General features: G+C 41.5%; 5 protein-coding genes across 9 annotated transcripts in view; 2 read left to right on the top strand and 3 right to left on the bottom strand.

The window, feature by feature from the left end:
- The first annotated feature begins 547 nt into the window (after positions 1-547).
- Positions 548-10,825, top strand: LOC6533364 (circadian locomoter output cycles protein kaput). Of its 3 annotated transcripts, none has more exons than XM_039373696.2 (7): positions 548-3,448; positions 5,047-5,207; positions 5,266-5,447; positions 6,730-6,946; positions 7,001-7,357; positions 7,415-8,040; positions 8,111-10,825. In XM_039373696.2, exons 1-7 carry the CDS (start codon positions 3,411-3,413, stop codon positions 9,743-9,745), a joined length of 3,216 nt encoding a protein of 1,071 aa, XP_039229630.1. In that variant the 5' UTR covers positions 548-3,410; the 3' UTR covers positions 9,746-10,825. The 3 variants fall into 3 exon arrangements, with proteins under 3 accessions (XP_039229630.1, XP_015049950.1, XP_039229631.1); XM_015194464.3 differs by having other exon boundaries at positions 550-3,448; positions 5,059-5,207; XM_039373697.2 differs by lacking the exons at positions 548-3,448; positions 5,047-5,207; positions 5,266-5,447 and adding an exon at positions 6,580-6,670.
- Positions 5,611-6,675, top strand: LOC26536340 (microtubule-associated protein RP/EB family member 1). The gene has a single exon (XM_015194465.3). The coding sequence runs from the start codon at positions 5,722-5,724 to the stop codon at positions 6,457-6,459; it is 738 nt and encodes a 245-aa protein (XP_015049951.1). The 5' UTR covers positions 5,611-5,721; the 3' UTR covers positions 6,460-6,675.
- LOC6533363 (protein henna) lies at positions 10,812-13,383 on the bottom strand. The gene is made up of 5 exons (XM_002094052.3): positions 13,269-13,383; positions 11,738-12,410; positions 11,414-11,676; positions 11,123-11,352; positions 10,812-11,066 (listed from the first exon to the last, which is right to left on the bottom strand). The coding sequence occupies exons 1-5, from the start codon at positions 13,296-13,298 to the stop codon at positions 10,904-10,906; spliced, it is 1,359 nt and encodes a 452-aa protein (XP_002094088.1). The 5' UTR covers positions 13,299-13,383; the 3' UTR covers positions 10,812-10,903.
- Positions 13,384-14,874: 1,491 nt separating this feature from the next.
- LOC6533362 (multiple epidermal growth factor-like domains protein 6) overlaps positions 14,875-22,768 on the bottom strand; it is a 34,842-nt gene continuing 26,948 nt past the window's right edge. For 2 of the 3 annotated variants that reach the window (XM_039373709.2, XM_039373708.2), the window contains exons 3-9: positions 17,130-17,241; positions 16,536-16,834; positions 16,363-16,471; positions 16,189-16,314; positions 15,347-16,120; positions 15,050-15,273; positions 14,875-14,987 (exon numbers count right to left, since the gene is read on the bottom strand). In XM_039373709.2, the coding sequence (XP_039229643.1) occupies positions 14,943-14,987; positions 15,050-15,273; positions 15,347-16,120; positions 16,189-16,314; positions 16,363-16,471; positions 16,536-16,834; positions 17,130-17,184 (1,632 nt within the window). In that variant the 5' untranslated portion in view covers positions 17,185-17,241 and the 3' untranslated portion in view covers positions 14,875-14,942. Of the gene's footprint in view, positions 14,988-15,049; positions 15,274-15,346; positions 16,121-16,188; positions 16,315-16,362; positions 16,472-16,535; positions 16,835-17,129; positions 17,242-17,383; positions 17,533-22,768 lie in introns of those variants that run through there. The other variant, XM_002094051.3, reaches the window with a different exon arrangement.
- On the bottom strand, positions 19,078-19,858 carry LOC6533361 (heat shock protein 27). Its single transcript, XM_002094050.4, has one exon. It carries the CDS (start codon positions 19,716-19,718, stop codon positions 19,254-19,256), a length of 465 nt encoding a protein of 154 aa, XP_002094086.1. The 5' UTR covers positions 19,719-19,858; the 3' UTR covers positions 19,078-19,253.

The raw sequence follows: 22,768 nt of genomic DNA, 5'->3' as shown, positions 1-22,768 counted from the left end.
CCTTCAGTTAAGCGTAATTATATAAAAATACACTCTTCAATATATAATGACTAATAGCTAGAGAAAGAAAAACTTTGGACTAAAAACTTGTAGGTGCATGATTTTATTTACATTGCCTTTTTAATTTAGTATTTGTATGATGGGTTTTTGTCCCTTCAGGTGAAATCGAACTAGTTTTTAATTACTCAGAATTTAATCGATACTAAATGGAAGTCGTTAAAAATTTCCACTTGGCGATTCACTCGAACTTTGCCAATATTATGCACTTCAAAGCATACCCAATTATTTTCTTTAAATTTGTAGTTTTAACTGAGTAAATTTCAGTTCTAAATAAATCATTTAAGCAAAATCATCTTAAAGATCGAATAATGCGATGATGAAGTAGGCTGCAATTATTTAGTGCTCATCACATCCGTTAATTTATTATTAGATTGTTAAGCGTTTAGGGCAGTGAACAAATTCAAGATCCGTTTGCGGTACAACTTGCAACAACTTAGCTAGAAAACCACATAAAAATAAAATAATCAAGCCTTTCGCTGATGAGCTCGGAATTTTGTAGATTCTAATTTAGTCGCGTCTGGTTAAAATAAGTGGAAACGAACGGCGTCGAAATAAATCAATGAATGAGGTAAAGGTAAAAATAAAATAATAGTGAAAAATTGAATTAAGTCAAGTTTAAAACAACAAACGCCAGAGCGCGACGAAAAGTGTTACAAGTTTTTTGCGGAAAGAGAAGTAGAAGGAAGAAGAGGAAGAAAAGCTGTACAACGGGTCGTATGAGTATTGAGTATTATCACTCACACACGGACACTATGTTGTAATCGCAATGCAATTAGCATTGCCAAGCAAAAGCTCAAGTTCACTGACAAAGAAATCCAGAGACAGCGAGAGCGCAAGCGAGACAGGGAGAGCGAGAGAAAGAGAGAGATAGATGGGGTGCATATATACACACATAGGTAGTATGCGATAATTTCTGTAACTGAGCGAAGCTTTACAAATGCAATCAAATGACGTTAGTTGCCGCATTGCCAGTGCGCCAGAGCGAGACAGCAATGGCCAGAGAGTGTGAGGGAGCGGGACGGGGCGAGTGGGCAGAGATATGGCCACTATATCTCCCGACGTCGTGAGTAGGTCAGTCAACGATCTTCGCCTGGGTTGAGTAAACCTGGCACTACAACCGGCTTTCTGTGCTTTTTCCAACTGCCTTCCGCATTGCAAATGTGCATATGGATATAGATAGATATTCTATGGAACACATATACATAGTATTAGCAACAATGTCATATGTTTTATACATCAGCTTCTATTTGCAATAGATGATGGGTTTCAATTATTCTGCTACATCGCAAACTGTCTACAATTCGATGATGGCTTTAAAGCAGTTTGGTGCAGTTCAATTCGTTGGGGTGAAGGCCAAAAGAGATTGGAAAAGTAGAATCCATTTTCATATTCCAACACTCCAATAAGCACTTACGACTTTAGGACTTAATATAATCATTTAAGTTGCTCAGATCTGTTTAAAAGTTACTAATGTTTATAGAAGCGTTATTAACTCGTCACTTCAGCAACTTTGGATCACCCATTCAATCATGTTGTATGGAGATTAATGAAGTCTTCATTTTAGAAAGTGATTGATAGTCTTTCCACTTGAGATTTATACACAAATTATAACAAAAAGAGACTGGACTTCTTATAAACAGCTTTAAGATTTCCTAAGCTTTATAGAGGCAATCAAACTATTTTCTTTGACCCAATAATTCCAGAGTTTATAATTGTGCTAGTTGTAATTGGACCGCATTCCTCTTGGGCAAAGCTAGCTTATTAAATAATAATACCTGACACCCACTCTATATGTCTCTATCTTAACTCTTTTCCTGGCTGCTTTTTTGCTTTTTTGCACTTTGCGAGAAACCAAAGCAAACCAAACCAACCGCACTAATTGCAACACGAGCCATTAAGCGAGTCATTGGCAATTATCTGGGCAGCATTTGAAGTCTGGGTCTGGGCCAACAGCTACTTACGGTTAACCAGCAACACTTGGCCAAAAGGAACGGGACACTTTTGGGCCTTTGATGTGTATTTAAAATGTATACATGTGGGAAATTATGAGCTGCACTGCGGGTCCCTTGGTCAAACGGAGGTAAACGGATTAATTACAACTGGCACGGCAGTTTGCAAAGCTGTGTAATTTTAAGCTGCTTTGCACATTTTAATTAAACACAGATTTTTCGTCAATGTGCCAGCTTTAAATGAGTCTCCCGCTTGAACGTCAGCGGCTTTCAGGGAATCCAGTCTCAACCCCTTTCCAACTGGTCGAATGCATTTAACAGGCTTGCAGAACCTTTGACATTTGCTGAAAAGTTTTCAAGTTTTCAAGTCGTTGTTTGGCAAGAAATTGCTTTTCGCCGAAGCCCCTCAAATGCTGGACCGTCAATTAAGAGTGAATAATTTTGCGTGCGCTAAGAAGGATGGCTGAAGGTGCAGGAAATGATTGAAAAGTGTCGAATTCAAAAAAAAAAAAGAAATCAATAGAAGAGAGACAGTCAGGCAAACACAAACACGGAGCATTACGCAATTGATAGCGTGTATGCCAGCTTATTTTTAGCTGGAAAACGGACCCAGCATCCGCACTCAAATTCCCGCTGCAGCCAGGCAATTGGCTGGCAGCTGCCCCACTCACACTCTAGTTTCTGGTTAAGCGCAAAGCCACCCAACCCACTACATTCCCACTCCAAAAAATACACCTTGCTCCAACCACCGAGCAGTGGTTGTTATGGCATTCGGTGAACGCATTTTGTAACATGACAAAATAGCGTAGCATACATTTCAGGGGTTGCAAATGTGCAACATTGATTGGCACGGCCAACTGGCAAATTGGCCACGGGGCCTCCAATTGGTTCGCTTGCGCAGGCGCAGCTTATGAGTATTCTTATAATTACATAACCTGGCGATAACCGATTCGAAAAGGATGCTGCTGTGCCACTTGGCGAAACCAAAAGCGAAACCGAAACAGAACCACAACTGCACTTGTTGCTGGCACAGCGCGGCGTTTGGCACTAATTTTCGGAACAAAAAAAACGCGTCGGGAAAAGAACTTGCAACAAAGTTACAAAAATAATCAATTAGTATAAACATAAACCTTTGCAGTTATACAAAATGTGGCATATTGAGCATATGGAAATCAATTGTTGCGTTAACATTACCTGAACTTTTGAACCAAAAACCAAGGGCACATATGAACAAAATGATGTGAGCGTGTAATTCAACTTTGTGGCATTTGTGAGCAAGTCTTCAAAAGAAGTGGAAGTTTCGAACTTTCTACGGTTCTTTCTCGGTTTCTAATTCGCATTTATACCGGCACTAGTTTAATTATTGTGCGGCTGGAAGTGGACTATCCTACAGAACCGAAAATGGACGACGAGAGCGACGACAAGGATGATACAAAAAGGTAAATTCTCTAGACATTCAGTACATTCTCCCAGTGCCCACACACTTATGCATTCGTTAGATGTTAGCACAAATCCATGGGCCATCTGCAGGTGACAGTTGACAAGAAGTAAAAGAATAGACGTGTATATGGCGTGCTTGCAAATTTTCCACTAGGCGAAAGTGAAATGTCCCCCTTTTATTATTTATTTATTATTTTATCCGATGAATAACTGTATTTGGATACCGCTGCTGTCGTCAAATAAAAAATCCCTGCCTTCCTCCACATCCCCTCGGATTCAGTCAATGGAAGCCAACTTGTGGTAACTCAATGCCTTGATCCGTTTCTCCTGCGGCCAACCTCAATGAATTGTAATCCGAGTGTGAATTCGATTAGCTCATGCAATAATTAATTAAGTTCACCGAATGACGTCGAAAGTATCGGGAAAATTCAGTAACTGCAAGAAAGTAGTTATCAAATATCCAGGGTGGCAGAAGGAAATGCTTCATAATACGAGAGTGTTGGTAATAATTGCTTACTTACCGACGTTCTGTTTCTCATGGCTTACACACCTTAAGAAATAACCATAATAGTTTCCTAACAACGCAATTCTATTTCATCACGCAGAGAAGAAAAGTTAGAGAAGAACCCATGTGGTAATACAACGGATGCAATTGAGCAATGCATTTCTATTAAAATATTTTTGCAAGAGTTATATAGATTAAAGGCTAGAGTAACTTTATCCATTCGCATTTATTAAATCAACCATTGGGTAGAACTATAAAATACAGTACTAAACATAAGGAAACTCAGGGTACCTTTCAACCATTTTACTTCGTTGTTACAACTATCTTCTATCTTAATAAACAATTCTTGACTATGAGATACAGTACTAAACATAAGGAAACTCAGCGTACCTTTCTACCATTTTACTTCGTTGCTACAACTATCTTCTATCTTAATAAACAGTTCTGGACTATGAGATACAGTACTAAACATAAGGAAACTCAGGGTACCTTTCTACCATTTTACTCCGTTGTTACAACTATCTTCTATCTTAATAAAGAATTCTTGACTATGAGATACAGTACTAAACATAAGGAAACTCAGGGTACCTTTCTACCATTTTACTTCGTTGTTACAACTATCTTCTATCTTAATAAAGAATTCTTGGACTTTAATGTTCAATTAACTTTAAAACCAGTGAGTAAGCCTAAGCTGATTCGTCATAAACTACGAGTACCATACTGAAAAACTGACAATAGCAATAATCCCAAAACTCAGCTCATCAAACAGTTAGTGACATGCAAATGTCAATGGCAGGATGGAAAAGTTAACTGTAGCGCAGCAAATTGAAAGCGACAAAGGGCACCCAACCCCTGTATCCTGCGTATCCTTAGAAAAATCCGGGTGAAACGGTGATAGCATATGGGCATATGTGGCTAATCAACGCCAGACAATGCCTCAATGGACTCGGCACACGTGGGTCACGAACGCACTCACCTAAGGGGGTTGGCAATACGCCGTTCAATGTGATATACTATTGGATAAACGAGATACATTGAGCGTGTGACGTTGTTAAGCGTAAATGCAGCCTATTGATTATTTTTAACTCATAGCTACCTTTGCAGGAAATCGCGTAATCTCAGCGAGAAGAAGCGGCGGGATCAGTTCAACTCGCTGGTCAACGATCTGAGCGCCCTCATATCCACCTCCAGTCGAAAGATGGACAAGTCCACGGTGCTCAAGTCCACGATTGCCTTCCTGAAGAATCATAATGGTAGGCCACTGCATTTCCCATTGCTAGCCCTTTCAACTCTCAAATGTTTTGATATCAGAGGCCACCGATCGCTCCAAGGTTTTCGAAATACAACAGGACTGGAAGCCCGCGTTCCTCAGCAACGATGAGTACACTCATCTCATGCTGGAGTCCCTCGATGGTTTCATGATGGTCTTCAGCAGCATGGGCTCCATCTTCTACGCCTCGGAAAGTATTACCTCCCAGCTGGGTTATCTGCCGGTAAGTTTAACTAGGAACTACAATTTGGATGTTCAAATTTAAGTGCTACAAACAAAGCATCCAAGTAAGCTGGTTTTAAGTTAAGAAACTTTTTAGTGCTGCAAACAAAGCATCCAAGTAAGCTGGTTTTAAGTTAAGAAAGTCAGGGAAACATCATTTTCAGTATGCGTAACGATTTTATTCAGTTGACAACTTGTACCCGTTCGGCACATAACAATATTCGACAAGAGTCAAAAAAAACATTATTTAATAAAGTTCAAATTTTTCGTACAAGATGTCTGTGAATGTGAATTCAAAAACAAAGGCCGTGAATGTTTACTGCACAAACGTGTCCAGCGATAATCCGTCGCGCATGGAAATGGTATCCTGGGTGAATCATACATTGAAGACGCAGTTGTCCAAGGTCGAGGAATTGTGCACCGGTGCGGCGTACTGCCAGTTAATGGATATGCTGTTTGCCAATTCGATACCGATGCAGCGAGTCAAGTTTCGCACCAACCTAGAGCATGAGTACATACAAAATTTTAAGCTTCTACAGGCGTGTTTCAACAAAGTCTGTGTGGATAAGATCATACCCCTGGACAGGCTGGTCAAGGGTCGATTCCAGGATAACTTGGAGTTTCTGCAGTGGTTCCGCAAGTTCTTCGATGCCAACTATGAGGGTCGACTTTATGATCCCGTGGCCGCTCGCAAAGGTGCAGTTATGGGACTTGGTTCACCGCCCATGGAAACCAAGTTGCATAGCTCTGCGTCCAGGTCCAATCGTCAAACTACTGAAACACCCCAAGAACCACCTGCCAAATCTGAATGTCAAGGTGCAATTACAGAGCCGGAAAAGCTAACTCCTGAACAGCAGTTGCAGAGTTACCGTAATTTTTTGCCGATAATGACAAAGGAAAGGGATTTTTACTTATCAAAACTGAGAGATGTTGAACGTCTTTGCCAGAAATACACTACTGGCAAAGATGGGGAATTATCAGAGAAGATTACTCAGGTTATTTACGCCGACTAAGAATTCAAATGAAGTACCAAATACGCCTAGTTCAAAACGTTTAAGCAGCAAAATTCAAAGAGTTACAGCCATGCAGATAAATTGTCAATAAATTTTGAATACACACTTTTTACTAATCTATGTATAATGAAATTTTTGGAATTGAATCTTATATATGAATCTTATACGAAATGAAAGGAGTAATGGGATAATTAAAGTTACATTTGCAAAAGTAAATATTTGTTCTCATTGCAACTAAGTACTCACTCACCTTTCACCTTTGCTTTTCAGCAAGATTTGTACAACATGACCATATACGACCTGGCCTACGAGATGGACCACGAGGCGCTGCTGAACATCTTCCTGAATCCCACGCCGGTAATCGAGCCCAGACAGACGGACATCAGTTCCAGCAACCAGATCACCTTCTACACCCATTTGAAACGCGGCGGCATGGAGAAAGTGGATGCCAATGCCTACGAGTTGGTCAAATTCGTGGGCTACTTTCGTAGGTACCCCGTGCAGTGAGTTTCGGTCACCTCCACTGATGCTTATCCCCTAGGTAACGATACCAACACCTCGACGCCCACCAGTGCAGAGGCATCGAATGGCTCAAATGGACAACCTGCGGTGCTGCCGCGCATCTTCCAGCAGCACTCCAATGCCGAGGTGGACAAGAAGCTGGTTTTCGTGGGCACGGGACGCGTACAGAATCCGCAGCTGATCAGGGAAATGAGCATCATCGATCCCACCAGTAATGAGTTCACCTCGAAGCACAGCATGGAGTGGAAGTTTCTGTTTCTGGATCACCGAGCACCGCCGATCATTGGATATATGCCCTTTGAGGTTCTGGGCACTTCCGGCTATGATTACTACCACTTCGATGACCTGGACAGCATTGTGGCGTGCCATGAAGAGCGTAAGTTGCCTAAAGCAAACTCAAGTGCATACATTTCATTTCAATTAGCAATTATAGTGAGGCAAACGGGTGAGGGCAAGTCCTGCTACTACAGATTCCTCACGAAGGGCCAGCAGTGGATATGGCTGCAAACGGACTACTATGTGAGCTACCACCAGTTCAACTCCAAGCCGGACTACGTGGTCTGCACCCACAAGGTGGTCAGCTATGCCGAGGTTCTCAAGGATTGTCGCAAGGATGGCCAAAAGTCCGGCAATAGCAGCAGCAGCACCACCAACAATGGCAGCAGCAAAGTCATTGCCTCCGCGGGAACCAGCAGCAAATCCGCATCTGCCACCACAACACTGAGGGACTTCGAGCTGAGCAGCCAGAATCTGGATGGCACATTGCTGGGCAATAGTCTCGCCAGTTTGGGCAATGAAACGGCAGCCACCTCACCCGCCGTCGACTCATCGCCCATGTGGTCCGCCTCGGCGGTCCAACCGTCTGGTTCCTGCCAAATAAATCCGCTGAAGACATCGCGTCCCGCCTCAAGTTATGGGAATATCAGTTCCACAGGCATTTCGCCGAAGGCCAAGCGAAAGTGCTACTTCTACAACAACCGGGGAAATGACTCGGATTCCACGTCCATGTCCACGGATTCGGTCACCAGTCGGCAGTCCCTAATGACGCACGTCAGTTCGGTGAGTAGCCATATAACCTCTATATTTATTAAAGAATATTTTTCAGATTTGTTCGGTTTAATTTTCATAGCAAAGCCAACGGCAGCGATCGCATCACCATCGAGAAAATCATCACAGTCAGTCACATCATCACATGCAGCAACAACAGCAGCAGCAGCAGCAACAACAGCAGCAACAACAACAGCAGCAACAGCAGCAGCATCAGAATCCGCCGCAGCAACATCAGCAACAGCAGCAGCAGCAACTGCAGCAGCAGCTGCAACATACAGTGGGCACTCAAAAAATGGTGCCCCTCCTGCCGCTTGCGCCCACGCAAATTATGACTGGAAATTCGTGTCAGTTCCCGCAACCCGCCTATCCGCTGGCTAGTCCCCAACTGGTGGCACCCACATTTCTGGAGCCGCCACAATATCTCACCGCCATTCCCATGCAACCAGTGATCGCTCCGTTTCCGGTGGCGCCAGTTCTTTCGCCACTGGCGCAACCACAACCGGATATGCTGCCCGACACGGTGGTGATGACGCCAACGCAGAGTCAGTTGCAGGATCAGCTGCAGCGTAAGCACGACGAGCTGCAAAAGCTGATCATGCAGCAGCAGAATGAGCTGAGGATCGTCTCGGAGCAGCTGCTCCTCTCCCGCTACACATATCTGCAGCCCATGATGTCGATGGGTTTCGCACCGGGCAACATGACAGCATCAGCGGTGGGCAATTTGGGTGCAGGTGGCCAGCGGGGCATGAACTTCAGCAGCAGCAATGCAGTGCAGCCGCAGTTCAATCAGTATGGCTTCGCGCTGAACTCGGAGCAGATGCTCAACCAGCAGGATCAGCAGATGATGATGCAGCAGCAGCAGAATCTGCACACGCAGCACCAGCACAATCTGCAGGCGCAGCATCAGAGCCACTCGCAGTTGCAGCAACACAGTCAGCAGCAAAGTCAGCAGCAGCAACAGCAGCAGCAGCAACAACAGCAACAGCAGCAGCAGCAGCAACAGCAACAGCAGCAGCAGCAACAACAGCAACAGCAGCAACAGCAGCAACAGCAGCAACAACAACAGCAGCAACAGCAGCAGTTACAGCTGCAGCAACAAAATGATATCTTACTGCGCGAGGACATCGATGATATAGACGCCTTCCTCAATCTATCACCGCTGCACTCGCTGGGCTCGCAATCCGCCATCAATCCCTTTAACTCCGGCAGCAATAACAACAATCAAAGCTTCAATGGCGGCGGTAATCAGAATAATGGCAACCAGAGTAGCAACAACAATCGCAGTACAAATCCCCCGCAAAATAACAATGAGGACTCTCTGTTGTCCTACATGCAAATGGCCACCGAATCGAGTCCTTCGATCAACTTTCACATGGGCATCAGCGATGATGGCTCCGAAACGCAGAGCGAGGACAACAAGATGATGCACACTTCCAACAGCAATCTGGTGCAGCAGCAGCAGCAACAGCAGCAGCAACAACAGCAGCAGCAACAACAGCAGCAGCAACAACAACAGCAGCAGCAGCAAATCCTGCAGCAGCAGCAGCAACAGCAATCAAACAACTTTTTCAGTTCGAATCCCTTTCTCAACAGTCAGAATCAGAACCAAAATCAGTTGCCAAACGATCTGGAAATATTGCCATACCAGATGTCCCAAGAGCAATCACAGAATCTATTCAACTCGCCACACACAGCACCGGGCAGTAGTCAATAGTTGGTACCCACTGTATATAACTCTCTTTAGCGATAGGAAAAGATCCACATAGTTGTGTATTATCAAGTTTGGCCTCTGGCTCTCTTTATCGAACCTCCTCCTCTATCGGAAGTCCAGAGCTAGTTGTAGATCTCAACAGACTGAGTATTGTCCCACCCCGCCCCCTTCATGTGTTATATATATCACATAGGTACATATAGTACTATAGAAAAGTTCTCAAAAAAATCCATTTTAAGTAGCTTCTAAATCGTTGTACATAATGGTATGTTTAGTTTGTAGCGAAAGCCCATCGTTTCCATGGGTTAGTCTTTATCCAGTAAGTGCCATAGAGGCGCCAAAAGGGATCTCTGATACGAAATCGAACCTTAAAGCCTAATCCTAAGTTATTTGTATTCTAATTTACTGAGCAGCGACTAACTAGCGAACGAGTTGAGCAAAGCTAATCCAATTCCATATTATTTTCAAGACTGGGCTTCATCATCGAGGTCGAAAATTATATTTATCGTACGATTTAGTTTTATTCTGTACATGATTATATATAACTCAAAACTCAGGTTGAGATTGCAACTGACATTTATTTCGCTGTGAACATATTCCCATAAGTTTTCTTTAGGCCCGATCTTTTCCGACAGCTGAAATACTGAATTACTGAAATATCATTAGTTCAATCGTTATTCCCCATTTACCAATGCATTCATATTTTGCTGTTGGAAAAGTTCGTTCGAATATGCTTCGATCTGCAGCTGATAAAGAGCCAAATGCTTTAAAACTTAGAACTTGTAAATGGAAAGAAACTATCTTAAACTCAACTACAACTACCTTAATAATTTTAGTTACTCAATGTTTAAGAATTGTACATACCTATACAACGAGTCGGTAGAACTTGCTTAAGCCTGTAAATACGCGTACGATGAGGATACTAACATATAGACGCCCTTTGTACATAACTGTTTATATGTTTTTCAAAAGAGCTCAACAAAAACAAATCCAATTGAACATGCTAATCAAACCAAAAAATCAAGAACACTATCGATACCGAGTTGTAATAAAGCAAAACAAAAAACAGTTACGAAAACTTAATTGCATGATATTTATTATTCGATTCAATCCTAATAGTAAGTAAAGAGAGGGGTGTTAAAAAGAGTATATGAATTCGACTTAGACGCGCAGCTTGGCAACGGCATTCTGGAGAATCTGGAACTCGGAGTTGATGTTGTCCATCAGATTCGAAATCTGCGGCTTCGAGTCGAGAACCTCAACACTCTGAGTGTAGGCATTGTAGCGAACACCAAAGGGTCGCGGAATGGAGTTTGCAAATTTACTAAAAGTATTTCAAGTTAATATCACACATTTCTTTAGATACATTAGATAACATACATGGTCTTCTCCTTGGCGGTCTCGAAACTATCGGCCACGTAGTACAGAGGCTGGAACTGGGTAATGGGATACTTGGTGACGCCAGTGACCTCCGGCTCAAAGTCCTTCAGCTGCGGCTTGTCCGTGAGGCAATACTCAAGTTCTCCGTAGGAGGACAGCAGACCTGCTCCGTACGCCTTTAGCTCACCCTCCTGGCGGCACAAGCCGTACTCAACAGTGAACCAGAAGATCTACAAACAGTTCACATATCAACCAAGTTGAACTACAAGTTTGGGGTAAAGAGCCACTTACGGTGGATAGTTTTTCAATGTAATCATCGGGTGCTCCCAGGGAAGCTAGCCCAATCTCCTGACTGAACTGAGCAAATGCTGGATCTGCGAAGAGCGGCACGTGACCCATCAGCTCGTGGCAGACATCCGGCTCCGGGGTGTACATGGGCTTGCTGGGATGTCGGATATACTGGGTGGAGTGGAAGACGCGGAAGGCCAGGCCGGCCAGGAAATCCCGGGAGCTGAGTAGTCCAGCCACTGGACGCAGAGTGAAACCTGTGCAATCTGAAAGGCAGCTCTTGAATGTTACAAATTCCATCCATCATGGGATAGTTATCGAACTAACCCCTCAAAAAGTTGGACACATCCTCCAGCTGGGGAATGTTATCCTCTCGGAATCCACAGTTGTCCACCAGCAAGGGAAAGACGTGGTTGTACTCGCGACAGGCGTGTGTCTTGTAGAGCTTCGTAAGATTCCTGAAGATAATGCCCCAGGTCTCGATCTCCTCCTTGGTGTAGTTCACATGGGGCAGCGGCTCACCATGCTTGTAGTTGTAGGCTATGTCGGCGAAGTACTTGCGACGCTTGCGGTATTCCGGATCGGTGAATCCAGGATGATCGGAATCCAGTTCAGAACCATAGCTCAGGATCTGATTGGCGAAACGATCCAGATCGCGTATACGCCGTGGGAACCAGGGCACAGCCGTTGCATTATCCTTGTAGTCACGCGATATGATGTTAAAGTAGCTGCACTGCTCCTTCACATCCTCGATGGCTTTGCCCAAGGCTCCAGATTTGCCATCGGCCTCCACGAAGAACTCGTAACCGGGAACACGCAGCGAGGATCGCGACTCAATGTGCACCAGGTTGATGTCATGCTTCTTGAAGATGGCCAAAATGTTGGCCAAAGCTCCGCTGGATAACGAGGAGTCCTTGGGCGAGAACAGCAGACAGGTGTTCCTGGCCTCCTTAATATCTACACCCTCGACTATGTAAGCCGAGTCCTCAACGCGCGTTGGCTATAAGAAATTCATTGTTAAATTTGAGAGGTACTTGCATAATTGAAAATTTGACAGATTGACTCCGAGTGACCTGGGTTTTACCAGCAGTGAATCAAAACTATTTAACACTGATAATGTTCCTCGCCTTTAACACCCAGATCTTATGAGCAGGCATAACCAATCAGCAAATCTCCTATTTCAGAGGTTACCAGGGCGCGAATCGCACAATTACTTAACCGAAGCCTTATATGAGCCAACGAACTGTAATTGTAGCACTTGCAACTTATTAAAAGCATTGAGTTTGTTTTTGTATTGGCTTGAACCCCCCATTGAAGGTTTAGGTCCGACCGCAATGGCAATTAGCGCATATTGCCAAGGACTCGACCTAGAACTTGGTGTACTTTATCTGTGGGAAGGTCTGCCATGTGGTTAACTTTGCAAGATCTTGAGACCTAAGAAGGTTTTTAGGCAAGGCTGTCTAAGCATTTTATTATTAAAGTATTTATATTACATCTTATTTTGTAACTCCTGTTTCAACTTCAAATATAAATAATCACATTAGTATACTGCTTATTAAAAAATGAAAAACTCACAATGCTCACAAAGCACTCTGTATTTCTTTGTCTACAACTATTGCGAACTAACCCAATTCCATGACAGCTCTCATAGATTATAGATCCGCTTTCTCATTTCAATCAAAATAATCAAATGATATTTATATATTTTATTTCAATTTTTTTTCCTCAAAGGTTGCTAAAGTTCAGGCCGAGCACGCAAAATAATAAACTTGTTATTGTTTTTAATTTATTAGCTAATTTACGGTTCACTTTCTATACCCGGTATGCACAGAGGACTAACGCTGAAGCAAAAACAAACCTTATCAAAGGAGACCTGCCGCTGGTACATATTCACAAGATTCTCGGGTTTCTCCGATGACGAACTATCCGCTCAGCACACGAATTAAAACTGATTTAGTTACTCAGTAAATCGCGCGCTTAAATAGACTTTTCGATAGGCCCCATAGCACAGCCAAACGAAAACGAAAATCAATCCGCACTGAAACCTGTAAATAATACAAATAATATCGCGTTCAATCGGGCGAGTGAATGATCTTGGAACGGCATCCACATGCGGTCCAATCGCGGCTCCAGCTCTGCGGCTGCGGGGTTATCAGTGGCCAGTCCCGATGGGTCTCTAGAATCTAGAATCCCATTTCAGCTCATTACAGAAGCCGTCGTCTAGCCGACTGAATCTAAATAATGTAGCATAAATACAGTCGAGCATCTATAATTCAAAATACGTAGAGAAGGAAGGCTTGATTCGGTAAACCAGTTATGTATGTTATAGAGCTGGGTTCTTAACCCATAACTTATCATAACTTAGATTTAAAATAAGAATGCAAACGATGTTTCACTTTTACTGCACTTCCATTGCAGATGTTCCACTGTATTTTTTGGAAATACTATAAGCTAAAAATCGCCCCTCTGCTGGGGTCCACATTATCAACACATTATTTCAGCTAGTTTTAGATTTGTTTTGCAAAAAATCATACTGAATAATCTGAGGCGGTGTTTTTCTAATGACAGGTTCTAACCAAACGAGTTCAACGGCATTTCAGGGCAATTATTTCAGTAGTGAATAGCTCCAAGTGGGCCTGGCACGCGCTGCTCTTGTTGTTTTATACTTACAGTCCACATCAGTTTGACTGGAATCAATTAGTTCAATCGTATCACTCACCGCAACTTATTGCCGGATTTTGCCTTTTAAATGTTAATACATTTTTCTCAAATTCGTTTGACTTACATTGTGGAACGTACTTGTAATGGCTAATCTATGAGTACGTTTATTATTGATTCGAAGTCGACAAAGCGGCAATATTTTACACTTTCAAGTTCAGAGTTCAGTCAGTCAGTCAGATAACCCCGAAATTTAAGCTGATGTAATATTACAAGAGTTTACAAAAGCCGAAGCAATAAACCATTTCCATACAATGTCTTACTTCCGACATAATATGTTCCAACATTTTTTTTTCTATTTTTAGATGTTTTTCTTTGGTCTATCCTAAAGAAGTTGGTATTTATTTCGGCTTAAAAGTAGGCAATATTATTTGGCCATGATTTAGAAAATGTCAGGGTCTTAGGGCTAAATTTAAGGTAGACGTAGAAAGAATTAAAAATCAATTTTCTAGAAACCGCGAAATCCACTTCAAGGGTAATTCGGGAACAATAAAATTCTCTCTTGACTGAAAACTCCAAAAGCATTGACCAAAATCATTTTGTACCCAATGTTTTAAACTTTTGTCTACAGCGTACAACTGCTCTACATGTCAACAATTTTACATCGCCATTGATGTTTACACAGCAACGTAAAAAAATTGACAAACGTAAATTGATCGGCAGAAATAAAAAGTAATGTAGATTAAGATGTTGTTGATCCAGTTTCACTGAGCCAAACCATACCAAGTAAATACTCCGATCGCAACTGAGTTCCAGCAGTTAATGTTAAGTTTATTGTAAGTAGAAACTATAATAATGAACTTTCAAAAATGGTTTAATGCAGATTTACATCCTTCACACAGAGTTCGGCATGTTTGACCTTAAAAATCAGAAACGATTAAGTAAGATATGGATAAGATACGTGTTAAAGGGAAGACTTACGGATTGTGAAAATACATATCGGGACCCATCGGCTTGCCACTGTCTTTGGATCCAGCCCCAAGGAGCCACACAAATAAACTGCACGTCTGTGGAGGGCTTATAGCCATGATCACAAGACAGCTCGCAAATCGCATGTGATTTGGATGGGCGTTTATTGCAGCTCTTCGGATAGAAACGTCCATGGCTGGGTGTTTCCAAAACTGGACAACTTGATGCAATCGAGGCTATACAAAGGGATAAGTTACAAAGATATAACGAGGCTTGCAAAATCTGATAGCACCACTGATTTGCACTTACCCACACACTTGGTCTCTGGACTAGACCAAAGTCCGGTGTGTCCACAACTGGCGAACTGTGAACCTTGCAACACATAACCCGCGTTGCAGCTGATATTGCAACGAGTGTGATGGAAGCCATTTTCGAGATACTTGTGGCAAGAAGCCTTTCCGTTGGTTGGCTCCTTGAATACAGGGCATATATCGTATGAAGGTTGGGTTACTCTTGGAGTTTCCTGGCAGGTAGTGTTGTTGATAAGCTTCCATCCTCGGGGACACGAGCACAAGTAGCCACCCCATTTATTGCTGCAAATGTGACTGCAATGGTGTAGGTTCTTCTCACACTCATCGATATCCTGGCATGTGCTGCCATTGGCAGATAGTTCCAATCCGGGAAGGCATTCCTTAACGGTCGGCGGAGTTTTTGTTGATGGTAATTTTGCGCCATCCCACATACATCGCTGGCGATCCTCAAGTAGATGATATCCTTGCGGGCAATGGCAGATATAGGAACCTATTGTATTCTCACACTTGTGCTCACAATAACGGTGAGTCACTCGGCCAGTATCTGGATCTGTATCCTGCAAATCGCATTCGTTAATGTCCTGACACTCACTGCCATCGGCAGACAGCTTGAATCCGGACTTGCAAACTATTTCTCCGGTGGAGAAACCAGAGCCATCGGTGGGTTCCACTCTGCCCACCAACGACGGCAGGCATTTGTATGTTCCATTTAGGTTCTCACATCCAGCGGTGCAGTCCCAAGACAGCTCGGGATCGGCGCACTCGTCAATGTCTAAAATAGGGTAAATAAATATATTGCTAATAATAGAATTCATTTATTCAAGCATTTTAAGTACTTACCCAGGCAAGTTCGTTGATTATACTCGTCTATTTGAAAACCATCTATACAAGTGCATACGAATTCACCAGGATAGTTGTTGCAAACCTGAGAGCAACCGCCATTCGATACCTTGCACTCGTCGATATCTGAATTGGTAGATATAGCTTTGTATATTTAGGAGCAATTTGGTTTACCTGTGCAGCTTTTCAAATCGGTATTCAGGGTATAGCCTTCATAGCATTCGCAACTATGAGTATGTTTGTTACATAGATGAGCGCAACCGCCATTATTATTCCTACAGTTCTACAATAAAGGCGGCTTATTAATTTCTATTATGCTCAATAGATCAGGTGTTAAAAGACATTACTTTTTTTTTGCTTTTGTTTCCGTTTTTCCGGGGTCCTTTACGATCCCTTATGCATCTGGGCTTATGACCAAACCAGCTCCCAATCACGCAATAGAGTTTATTTTTTTCGGGATTTTTGAGGCTGTAATTGTCCTTGCAGGAATAATAGGTCACAGAAAAGACATGTTCACCACTTCGGCGAAGTTCCATGGACGTCTTACCGTTTCTAATCCTCGGAGGACTCGAGCAGGTTGCGTCAAAATAAGAAAGTGAAAAATCCTCCAACATGGGAGTCTCTTCAGGAATTTCCGTTAACGATGCTGTAAAATTAATTCAAAAGAAATCATTAAAAATATAATTAAATAATATTAAAGCAGAACATTGTATTAGATTCCATTAATTGAAAATTGAAATACTTTAGGAAGGAGGTAGAAAAAATTGTTACACAGTAAATACTATTGGTTTATTTAAATTCTTGAAACTAAAGATGACATTTTATTTAGGGTTTAACTTTTGGTTGACTTATAAATGTATTTGAAAACACAATTTATATTATTTTATTTAAAGTAAATCAATTTTTTGCACCTGTAATGATATTATAGATTTACAACATACCTGTAGAGAATGCGATACACATAAGTGCGTATAAAACAACCAGAGATGCCGCCATTCAGTTTTGACCCTTTTCATTTACAATCGTTTTAAAAACATGTAAATTTGGCGATCACTTTAAAAAAACAGTTAGACTACTATAATATTGGTTTCAAAAAATTCAAAAATTTAAACAATAAAGTTCCGCATTTTGTAATATACTAGTAAATTCACTTTAACACAGATTTTACGTATTATTTAATATTTTAGTTGCCTACCTATAAACATGTATTTTTTATTAACTGCTCTTTAATTTTAAATTAGGTATCACAACGCGTTTTTTATAAAGTAATAATTTAGAAATATGTTATTTCCGCCGCAGCATTTTGGCTAACAACATTTTGACCGAAGGCAGAAAGTCGACTGCCTCCCATCGTTTCAGCCAAAAATTATCTTTCTTGCCAAAAATTTCCCTAGATACCGCTACCGTGGAGGGTATACAAGTACACTTTCTTTTTTGCTTCAGCGAAATGCGTTCAAAGACCTTGGTAAAGGTTCGAAGCAGCTAAGGTTAAGTGTTAAATTATGTTATTCAATAGTATAAGCTGGCATTACATCAATACAACTAACAATCAATCCATATCAAATGCGCCGCTGCAACTGCTCGCCATATTATAAATGGATTTTAATTAAACGAAATTAAATACAATAGAATTCCAGCGTAGGTGTGTTACTTTTGACTTATTTGGCAGGCCGGTCAAACGCGTTATTCGATACATGTATACAAACTATAAGTAACTATCGCAGTTGATGGCGTCCGATACGCAACATTGCGATAGGAAACCCAATTAACTTATTGTACGAAATTTTTCATTGATGCATTTTCATTCTAAGGTTACACATAATTGGCCATTTCATTGGTTCGCAGATTGGCAGTTTGACGTGACTTTGTTTGCTCGGTAATGCCTAATTGATGATGTTTTTTCGTGGGATTGCTAATCTAGATATTATACACATTAGTTTATAAATATTTTCAGGTTTCATTTGCTCATATTACTGGCGAAATACTGTTACGCAGAACACTAAGATAAGATAAGATTTGCTTATCTGAGTGAATGATTCATTTAGCCGTTTTTTTTTTTGGTAAAGGTCACGACCACGAAAATGCCATGTAAAATAAGTATTTTAAAAGGGGAAAAACTGCATAGGTGCAATAATGCATATATATATTTGATTTCCAGTTGGAATGTTATTAAAGGGTATCGCTGACTCGAATCTTTCCAAAACGAAAGAAAGATAAATAAAAATCGCTTTTACGTCTTTATTTAAAACACATGTTTTTCGGGAACCGTTGCTAAATATACATTGTACGCTCTCGGTATTATTCATATAACATATGTATAAGAAAACGCACACGCTCCTGGTGAGGCTCCTCTGCTACTCTGCACTTCGGAATTCAAGTGTGATAAACCCCCTAGCGATTTAAAACGCTGGAAAATCGCTCCCACGCTTTTGTACAAATATTGTGGGCGTGTGACTCTCGTTACTTTGTATGGTCAATTTAAACTAAACTATTTTTTCCAGTTCTGTCTTTTGGCTACTTCCATGTGGACCACGTGTGTAACTTTTCCGTGTGGGTTTTGGCTCAAAGCTGTTGTCGTTTATTGGCCCATGTACATTTAAAATTAACCTTAGTTGGCAAATTGCGGAAATCGCCTGAGGGCGTAAGCACTACACTGCCATATGAAAAATACTGCATATAAACGCTCGGAAGCTGAAGACAACATTCGAGCAGATACTTTTCTTTGGACAGACGTTGTCTTTTCCTTTTTTTTTCTACGACTTGAGTCAATTTAGGTTGACACTTTCTGGGGCATTGTTTTAGAGCTTCGAGACGAGAACTGAAAACTGAGAACTTCCGCTGGCGGTTGAGAAAAAGGAATGAAACCACTTCCAAATACGAACGTCTGAATTCATTATTAATAAATTAAACTTTTATTTTATTTAACTAAACAAACGTTGCTTTGTTAATTACAAAAAGAGTCCAATTCTAGTCTTAGAAATATGTGCATTACTTTTGTCTTAATTTTAGCTCCAACAGAAAGTAACTAAGAACAAAACACGGAGTTACGTTGCTATAGACTTGGATTAGTTCTTGATGCTTAGATACGATGGACCCACTTGGCGGACGTACACACTCCGCTCGTTGGTCAAATACGGCGGACACTTGACGGTGAGTATGCCATCGGAGGACAGTTCCGATCGCACATCGTTGGGATAGTATCCTCGGGGCAGGACGAACCGCTTGACGATGTGGCGACCCACGAAGGTGTCACCATCCCGTCGCTTCTCGTGCTTCGCCTCCACGACGACAGTGTCGCCCGTGGTCTTCACGCTAATCTCGTAGGGCTTGAACAGGTGCACATCCACATTGGCCTCGAAGCCATCCTTGCCGACAATCACCCGACTTAGATCGGGTGCGGATCCAACGCGGGATAGTGACCGCTTCCAGTAGGGCAAATCCCAGTCGTTCAGATCCCAATCGCGCCACAGACGACGACGGTAATCCCAGTAATCCCAATCCGTATTGTTTGTAGCCGGCACCAGAGCCATTTTGTTTTTTTTTTTTGTTTGGGGTGTTTCCTTGGGACAGGACCAACAGCAACGCTAGATCGTATTTACTTTTCACTTATCGCGTTTTCTGACAGACGTCCACTCGCGTTTTCTGCTCTGAGCACATTAAACTTGGAAACGATAGTAGACGACGCTTATATAGCCATAAGCTTCGCCCCGTGGGATCAGCTCAGCTCAACAGAGATTCTAGTCAATAGCCAATGACAGTTGTGACGTAGTAGCCACACTGTTAAAAAAAGCGGGTTTGATGAAAGTAATTCAACAGTTTTCCTTAAGCTCAAGCTTCACTTTGCCTTAACAGCAAGTGGAATATAAAATACCAGCGTTTAGGTTTAGGTTTAGGTTTAGGGTTTTAGAGCAAAATTATTTTAGAACTCAAATTATTTGAAAATTCTGGGCTTACTATAAATATTTCCCACCAAACTGTTTGCTGCATTTTTATATATTTTCTACACATAATTTATAGATTTTTTCCTGCAGTGCATTAGTTGCAGTTACAGTGGCGTTAAAACTGGGCGATGTTTTCGATTGTTTATCTTTGCATTGACTGCTGTTTATAAGGAAATGGGGCTGTGGGTCGAAAAAAATGTCTTTGCATGTTATTTCCTTGAGGCGCTTTGAGATCTAATGTTGGGTGGGTTGCTTTGCAGACTTGCTTCCGTAGGGGGGATTTTCCAAAGGTTGGTACATTGGATAGTTATTATGAAAACACCAAACTGAGATGCATATATAAAACTAAAAATCTTTTAAAGCTGGAAATCGCTTGCTTTTTATCATACCCATAAATGTATCTCTTACTTTCTCATAGCGCAGATGTCTTCATGGATCCATCCTTATTTGTTTACGTTTTTCCCTTTCGTTTACCAAATCATTCTCCCATATCGGCAACGCCTTAAAAGCGGTGGAAGCATGCCAGCAAGCTTTCGCAGCATTAGTATTTGGCAATTAATTACTCACAGCTTCCGGTTGCAAATTAAAACAAAATCAAAATCAAAGCAAGCCCAAATAAAAACCAACACATTTCTTTGACGGAAATACGCATTTCGTATGATTCTTTTCACTTTTTGACCAAATACGGCTTTAAATGTTGTACAAGATACAAATGAACAGAGCTACGCGGATTACAGATACACAATCTATAGATACAGCAAGCATAAAAGCTGGATTGAGTTTGACATGACAAAAGGGCAGTTTGTGAAAATTTGTGACGATTTTTGCCATGGAGATTAGAAGCGACATCTACGGAACATTTATGGGCCCGAACTGCCTGCCCCTCTTTATAAAACCCGTGCCCGTAACGTAACACAATCATCGGATTGGGATTGGGATTGGCCCACCCCATAAGTCGCTGTAATTTGTTTTTCCAGCCGTTGGTGTTGTTACTGCTGTTGTGCCAATAGATTTTGTGTGTGTTTTATAATAATTATAACAAGCTTCGCAGTTTCGCAATTTAGATGGCATTTGGGGTTGTATGTGTACATTAAGTCATTTGACATCGGACTAGTTCAATAGGTTTGTGATGCAGCACATCAAAACACAGTCGAGGGCACATAAATAGCGACTTTGGATTAATATTACTATAAATTGTATGCCTATATAAGTTGGAAATTTAATCGAAGATGATTTAACACAGTTAAGGAATAGACATTTTAATATAAAATATCTTGAAAATAGAAAACAGACAGAGAATAAGTGTTTAACATCCTTGAAGTCCGTAAGTACAAATTGTAACAATTTACTAGTTTAAAGTATTTCATCTATTTTTCATTTTCAGTGTAAGTGTAGAGAAAATTTCTCGATTGAAAACCAATTGAAGTGCCGCAGCTGGCGGAACAACAATACATTAAACCAAAACAAAGCAATTTACTAATTTGCTTGACTTTATGGCAAAATCGAATGAAAATCAGAATTCAGCCACTGAGGGTGTGGGTTGTGCACAACTTTCTTTGGCGACGATTGTGCATTATCTAACAGATGACTTTCTATAATCGCCAACATCATTAGCATTACACACCCACCACCACCTTCACCATATTCAATTCCCACAGGGTCATTCCTCCGATTTTCAAGTTGATGGATAGATAAGTTTCATTCGCTTTCCTCGCGTTGATTTAGTGATTTAACTTTATGGCAGTGGGCCAGGCATTTTGACTGGAAACAGATGTCTTCATAAATACTCAGAATAAAGAGAAGAATAATCATTTTTTTATTTAATTTTTTTTTCTTATGAGTAAAAAATGGTTCTGATGAAATTCGTTTGATCCAATTTGCTTAAGAATACATTTTCTGAGAATTTTTCAACTCAATGATTTCTATGTGTATCATAAACAGATTATTTATGATTAAAAATTACTTATTACTTGTGCAGCCTACAAGTATGCTACGAAAGTTTAAGACGGTCATGGCAAACGAGTCGTATGAGTAATTTTTGTAGTTAAAAATGGTCGGCAAAATGGCAAGCAAATTAAGTCTCGGAAATCAATAAGGTACATCGCTCACGTGGCAAATGAAGTCGCCGCGCGGTGAAGTCGAGCACAACTATAAATGACCCCCGAGACACTAAACATTCAGCCGCAAAAGGGCAACAAACAGGTGCAGGAGCAGGTGCATTCGACCTGGCCAACAGACAGGCCACTGCATTGCGACGCCTGCCGGGCGGAAAAAAGGGAAATTCTGTGGCCGGGGGGGGGGGGGGGGGGAAAACACAAAGCACATGGGCCAAAGGAAAGCAAAAGTTCAAGTCGGAGAAAAAGACAGGACGACGAGGAGCCAGCAGGACTTAAAACCGTAATTGGCCAAGCGAAGTGAACACTGCAGGTCGCAGGTTGTAGGTCGCAAGTTTCAGGCCCCAAGAATGAGTCCCCAAAAAGCAGCCACAATAATAGTTGCCACAACAGAGCCAGAGAAAACGGGCAAACTTATCCCAGAGAAAGTCAAAGGAATGGTTCAGAAAAGCCGATCATGATATGCCCTAAACAAAATATTAATATAAATATTAATTACCTTTGATATCACATTTTCACTTAAAA

The sequence above is a fragment of the Drosophila yakuba genome, chromosome 3L (genome assembly GCF_016746365.2).
Source record: "Drosophila yakuba strain Tai18E2 chromosome 3L, Prin_Dyak_Tai18E2_2.1, whole genome shotgun sequence".
Taxonomy (NCBI): Eukaryota; Metazoa; Arthropoda; class Insecta; order Diptera; family Drosophilidae; genus Drosophila; species Drosophila yakuba.
Note: the sequence above shows the minus strand (reverse complement) of the source record. Positions and strands in the feature narration are given on the sequence as shown.